This window comes from Rhipicephalus microplus, chromosome X (genome assembly GCF_043290135.1).
Source record: "Rhipicephalus microplus isolate Deutch F79 chromosome X, USDA_Rmic, whole genome shotgun sequence".
NCBI classification, from domain to species: domain Eukaryota; kingdom Metazoa; phylum Arthropoda; class Arachnida; order Ixodida; family Ixodidae; genus Rhipicephalus; species Rhipicephalus microplus.
This window is the reverse complement of record NC_134710.1, coordinates 354,711,375-354,718,430: the sequence shown is the minus strand read 5'-3', so window position 1 is coordinate 354,718,430 and position 7,056 is coordinate 354,711,375. Positions and strand designations below refer to the sequence as shown.

The 7,056-nt window shown below is 44.1% G+C and overlaps 1 protein-coding gene across 1 annotated transcript; it reads right to left on the bottom strand.

The window, feature by feature from the left end:
- Positions 1 to 3,244: 3,244 nt before the first annotated feature.
- LOC142777286 (uncharacterized) lies at positions 3,245 to 6,752 on the bottom strand. The gene is made up of 2 exons (XM_075881600.1): positions 6,598 to 6,752; positions 3,245 to 5,375 (listed from the first exon to the last, which is right to left on the bottom strand). The coding sequence occupies exons 1-2, from the start codon at positions 6,734 to 6,736 to the stop codon at positions 5,080 to 5,082; spliced, it is 435 nt and encodes a 144-aa protein (XP_075737715.1). The 5' UTR covers positions 6,737 to 6,752; the 3' UTR covers positions 3,245 to 5,079.
- Between the last annotated feature and the right edge of the window lie 304 nt (positions 6,753 to 7,056).

Here is a 7,056-nt window from a genome sequence, read left to right as displayed (position 1 = left end):
GTCCCTACTCCGCTGGGGCACTCAAGGTTTTCAAAGCATCTTTGTAAAATTTCAGGTACAACAAGCATCACAGAATGTATCACATGAGACCACAAAATGAAAACTATTTTAGTCCAGCCAGAAACTTTGATCTACAAAGTGAAAGCAAGAGGCAACATCTGAACAAGAGCCGGCTAAGCAATGTAAATATACTTGAGTTTATTGTCTATCACATAATTAACCGACCAGATTTATTGAGAAGTAGCTCGGGGACATTCAAGATCTTAAGTACATGTAACAAATTTCAGGTACATCTAGTATCACAATTCAACTTCAATTCAATAATATATCATGATAGCCCCTGCAATGAAGACACTTTCTGCACAGCCAAAAAATTTCATCTAGCTTTTGACCAAGCTGGGTATGCACAACACCTTAAAAGAAATAGCCAAAGCACAATGCATTTCGCAGCTTGAATGCGTGTCAACCACTACCATAAGAAAACAAATTATGAACAAACTTGGCACAATTTACCACCAGCATGGCCAGAAAATTTATATCTCAACAAAAATTGGAAACACCGTTGCAGTGGCTAATATTCATGGACACGTGCACCTCGACTACAACAGAGGCCGACGAAAGGCCAAAGCGGAGGCTTTGCTTTGTTTTTTTGGCAGAGAGAGAAATGCATGCTTTGTTGACGTGATCGAGTATTGTAATTGTGACAAGGGTCACAATTACACTGCCGTAAGAATAGACAGGTTTCAAAGCTGAAATTACATGCAGCATACGCATGGAACATTTGGAAATAGCAGATGAAGTAGCCATATTGTTGCAGAAAAAAAACATGCACACGAGTGCAGAGTTGGTGTTTTGACAGTATTTGTAGTAATTGTGCAGGTGGTGATCAGTCAGGTCAATTTCCTCCAATCTAAGCGAGCTTTCTCGTTCTTTTTAGTGCAACATCATCCTCCCGGCAAGCGTAGCTCCATCCGGGTACAAATCATGGAGCATTAGTTAAGGCAAAGTATATATGGTTTGAGCCTGGCGACATGAACGTCACTATGGACGTGAGGTAGCAAAAACACGTCAGCTGGTGCTATTTCGTATACCATGTCACAAAATTGGCGTAAGGTCTTGTACGGACCAGAATGACAAGAGAGCAGTTTTTCCGCCGAGCTAACACGGCACGAGGGCGTCCAGAGCAGTACAACAGAACCAAGAGGCAATTGTGTCTTCGTGCTCATGATCATAGCGTCGCTTTTGAGAAGGTTGCGACATTGCGAGGTCTTGACGAGCGAACTCTCGGGCATGGACGGCCGAAGTGATTGCATCGTGGGCGTAATTGGTCGTTGAGAATATAACACCAGATGGTAGGAATGTGTCAAACGGCAAGACAGGGCCGCAGCCATACAAAAAAAGAATGGGGAAAATCGAGCGGTTTCGTGACAGGACAAATTGTAAGCAAAATGATGGTACAGTAAAGCGGTGGACAAAGTGATGGGGATTGTCAGAAACGTACATGGCCAGCATGTCAGTTAGGAGTGTGGTTTAGTCGCTCAGTGAGCTCCTTCCTTTGATGGTGGTATGCGGTAGCAATCTTCAGCGGCCGGGAGGTGAATAGCGGGTGGAAGGATGTCTGCGCCAGACTCCGAGGCGTGCGGCCAGGTAGCCGTCGTAGAGTCGGATAGGGCCACGTTGTCGTGTGCCGTCGATGTCACGGAAGATGTGCATGTGGCAGGCACGTGCGACGAAGCTGCGCATGGGGGCTCTGAGGGAATGTACCTCTCGGAGGGGAGGTAAGTCGCAGTGGGGGCGTCTTCTACCTTGTGGTCATGGCCAGATGCAGGAGTGGATGTTTCTGCGACCGGATCAGGAGTAGAAGTAGTCGAAGCTGGGGTACCGAGGTAGCAGTCAATGGAGGGCTGCGGACCGGTTCGTACCTTGCTCTGCGACGCCTGGGAAACCTGCCAGGTTTCCCAGGCACATTGACCACTTTAAGCGCTACCTAGTTTCGGGAAGTGAAGTGGCCTGTGTATGGGGACAAAGAGTGGTGCATGAGCAGCGAACGTGTCTGATGACCTGGCGAAAACGGGGAGTGGTAAGATTTTGGCGAGAAATTGATCTGGTTGACGATAGTGATCTGGTTCGGCGTATAGGGCGAGAAGGTATGATCATCGAGCAGCAGGTGGTTGCGACTGGCATAACCGTTGACGCTTGGTTTGCCATTGTCTGTCGGTTTTCCAGGGTGGCGGCCAGCACATGACGTTTACTGCAAAGCTCCACCGTGGTACCCAGCACATCCACCAAATGTTGCGGGATGAGTGCAGAGGCACACGAGTGCATAGTTGGTATATTGACAATAATTTCAGCAGTTGTCCAGGGGGTGACGAGTCGCGTCATCTGCTTCCAATCTGAGCGAGCTTCTTCGTTCTCTATATTGCAACAATATTCCACTGGCCCTAAAAAATCAGGTATGCGAAGTTGTCTAATGCAAATCCGAAACAGCAATAAAAAAACTGCGCTAAAAGCACGATTCCCAAGGAAGCCTTGGACATTCTGGCAAAAGCGAGCAGATCCCCAAACGTGAGCTCGACCATCTTGTAGTTCCCCACTCACATCACCACAGAACGTGATATCCTCCCAAATAAAAACGAGACTACACACTTGATGGCCAGAGACATGCTGCGCTGAACACGGACATGCCTCTCCTACAATAAGGAACATACCTCATGTATAAGGATAAAATCACTAGCTATAATGAGAAAAACAACAGCATATGTTAACACAAGAAGGATATTCCCACCGCTTAGTCCCAAACAAAACAGCAGACAGGCCATTTTCTGGGGGTAGCTCTAGATGAACAACTTCCCTAATCCAGTCCGTCTAAGATGGATATATTCGAACAACCATCAAGACGACACGTAAAATTCGTACCAGAAAGGACGTGCAACACTCTAACACATGTTATAGGGTTGTAGTTATGTTGCCAGAATGCTTGCAGTTACTCTGGAGACCCTTTCATTGAGGTTGGCTACTGCTCTGCACATCTCAAACTTTGGCGTCTAAATGTGAGCAGTCCAGCGAGCTCACGAGGCGGCTTTGAAGCAAAGCTTTGACCTTTCCCCGTGCGAGACCAAGCCGATATGGCATTAAACTTTGATAGGCATTCGATAAAGTTGTATGCATATAGAAAAAATTGGAAGCGCAAACCAACGGGACACAAGAGAAGAGACAAACAAGCCCATTGTCCCGTTGGTTTGCGCTTCCAATTTTTTCATTATGAATTTGTACCAACTAGCCCGCCTGTCAACCCTTCTGAAAGTTGCATCCTTTGAACTATAAAGTGAGAGAAAGAGGCAACATCTGAATCTCGATCTTGTGCCTCATAGCTAAAATGTCTCAGCCTCAAATAAAATTAGGGAAACAACAAGTTCAACAATGAAGAGGAGGCTTTAACTCAATGAAAGCATATATGCACCTGCAGGCATCATATGAGGTCGGTTAGAAAAGTATCCAAACTTTAGTGGAACAGCGAAAACAGGCATTATTGGAGCATTGTAAACCTAAACACCCTCAAAGTTGTCCCCTTGGGACTCTAAAGACTGCTCTTAGAGATGCTGTCATTGCTGGAAGCATTCTAGCGCTGCTCCAGTCGCTCCCTCATTTTCCTTGCAATGAAACACCAATGAGAGCACTGTGCATACCTCACTCAAACACTGCATCCCAGCGACTGACGAAATTGCCAGGCGAGAAAAAATTCACACGTGCACACGAAGGTTCAAAATCGGCTAATGCAAGCGCACTTGTTCGAAATTCATGAAGTTCTTGCAAAAAAAGGGGGGGCTGGATACTTTTCTAACAGACCTCGTACATTTTCCACTGGCCTTATGTGAGACAGAGGGGCAATGTATTGGCAACAGCGAGTGGCAAACGGGAGGTGCTATCTGCAGAGCTTGTTGAACAGCTAACAGCAAAGCATTATCAAGAGCAGCTGTTGCAGTTTTGTACAACCATAAAATTGTTCATAAAATATGCATAAACCTCCATGTAACAAAGTACGAAACATCACCGATACAAATCATCGCATTGAAGGTTCTTCGCATAAGAGTTGGTACTTCCGAAACCCTCTGCAGTGCTATTCAAGTGATTTTATGTCTTCTGTATTAGATTAACACACTGCATTTTTTCTACTTCAACTCTTTCCGAAATTTAGAAAAATGTATTCCCCTTTGACTGTAGTGGCTGGTCTCTGTTGCACGGAAGATGACTTGACAAACGCTAAAACTACATGTTTCGACCACTCGCACTAGCAGATGTTTTAGTGTATTGCCTTCCTTTATCGATTTTTTTTATAAAGCGCATGGACATTCAGGTGCTAAATAAAAATGAAACTTCACCCTTAATTTTCTCCACAAATAATTAATTTCCAACTGTGAAACATCGGGTTAGAGTTCTCAGAGTGCAGTTTGTCAACCTAAAACCAAGTCATTGTATCTTCATTGTCATTGGGCCATGACAAGGAATTTTCATAATCTGTATTATAAAAGTTGGTCCTTTGCTGTTGACAAATGAGCTGGTGAAATTTCAGCACATTTGGCTGAACACTTAATTTATATTGAGGATTGTTATAAACACGCATGTGGCCCGGTAGCCTCACAACACTACATGGGAACCATGACATAATAAGACACTTGCTTTGTGAACGTATCTACTCCGCCCAATAACTGTTTCATGGTCAGTTGCGGTACAATGGAGCTACTTCAACTTTTGTATGCCTTGGAATTGAAAAATTGAAGAATTCGCACTGGCTGAAGTTCGGGAGAAGACAGATCTCTTGCATGAAACACATGGCGTCCCACACCCCATGGCAACATAACGGTAGCTGGCAGCGGGCGGAGTTTATAGCTGGAGACTTCTATAGCTGACTTAGCAATTTGATATTATTTTTTAATGTCTGTTTTTCATACATTTACAGGCACAATAGACGCTCTACAATTTTTAGCTGAGAATAGCAGTACGGAGGGTGACCTTGTCATGGCCCCGAATAAGTACTTAGTTATGGCGGACTTAGTTACATGGAGGTTTAAACGGATACATCTACTTAGTTATGAATGACTTTATGATTTCAAGCTGCGCTTCTTGATAGCCCCTGTTGTGCCTGCGCTCCTCAGCTAGCGCCTCTAGCTCAAGCTCCTTTAGCTTGAATTTTGCCTCCTGCTCCGCCTGCCTCTGTTGAAGCTCCATTTCTTTCAGCTTCATTTTCTGCTCATGGCACTTTATCTCGAACCGGAGCCGGTCCTCTTCAAGTTGGAGGCGGCGGTTCTCGATTGCAGTGTTCCGATAACAGCGGGCCTCAATGAGGGCATATGTTGCCTCAGCGTACCGCTGTGGACCTGCACAAATTTACAAGGAACAGTTAACTGTCTTAGGTTCAAATGGATGAGCAAGTGCAACAGTTTACAAAGCACCATGATATTATACTGAGCACACATGGTTCTTTTTAACACAGTAGACCCTCAGTAAACTGAAATCTATTAAAGGGAATTGTTGCTTAAATGAAATAACTTCATTCAACACGGTTGCTTTCGTACTTAGATTCTCCACTTTTTTTTATCTCGGAGCTACTGTTAAATGGAAAACATTTTCTAGTCTCTTCACATTCCATTTATCGAGAGTCTACTGTACAGTACTATTTCAAAACACTAGACTTATTAAACACAGGCAGGTAAATACTGTAATAATAGTCAAGCTGCCTCTGTACACACAAAATTGCTTGCAACAAAATGTTGCGATTACTTAAAAAAGTATTGGGAGAAATCTTATAAGTTGTTTCTATGCATCAAATGAAAGGTCAAGCCCTCCAAACCAAAAAAGTTGCCTTATAGACTTGACTACACTTTAAAAAGCAAATGAAACACGTTTTTAAAAAGCTTGTTCTGTTTCATATACTGTATACTGACGTCAAGACACACTGTGGCCACATGAGTTGGCGACATGCTCACGCTAGGTATGGTGATATGGTGACATTACACGGACGTTTCATCATCTATTGCTATACACATATGGGTCAAAGAAGGACCAAGTGTTGTTCTGGCTGGCATCCAGTTGCTGCACACTTGTTGTAGCACCCAATAGTGAACGAATCTATGGAACTTGTATCTATTGCGGCCTGTTTTGCTACTAAAAGTTTATACAGGGCAAAATGTTGCTGTCATGACAACAAATCACAATAAAATTATTTCCTTGCCTTGTGATCACTTTAGACGATGTTGGAATGCACACACAACGACAGAAGCCATGTGTTACTTTGCTCGATTGAAAGGTATGATGAACTACTGCAATCGAATAGCGAGGAGAAGTGACAGGAAAAGCAACATGTAAGCAGCAGTTTCGTATGATTTGGTATCTGACATCGCATGTGCTCATTTGGGTGTGTGAAGTCACCAGAATTGATACTGTAGCCTGACGTCATGCATGTACCATTCAAGTCTTAGGAGCACTTCCGGACCTTTATATTCGCTCAGAGACGTGTCTGTACACAGGATATTTGTATAAGAGAGTAAACCCAGCTTTGAAAATCAGTGTTGGTGCACTTACAACTGCCTACATGCATACCTCTGATTGGAGTGGCTCGGGGGCGCACTGGTGTTGAAGTGTGAGTCGCAGCAGTCAACGGTGAGCATGGGCTACTTTGAGCCCTGCGCTGCTGCGAATCAACTGGCAACTCTGAAAGGGCAATCAGTAACTGAGTCATGCGAATTTATGCAATACATTTCAACCACCCCCTTTTTTTAACTGGCTGATTCTGTCCGATTTCTGATACAGTAAAAGCTCGTTAAGTCAAACAACACTGGACCAAAAAAATGTTTTAGTTATTTAATCTTGAATTATCAATAGTATCAAGAAAACAAAGAAATGCCTGTTATACCCCTATCACACCTGGCAACGTAAGTGCACTTCGAGCAAGCACACTTAGCCGCGAGGGTCATTTGCGCGCTGTCACACGAGCAAGTTTAGTGTCACTCGCCGCAAAACACACTTGCCGACAAGCGCTTTCCCTAACCTCACTTCGCT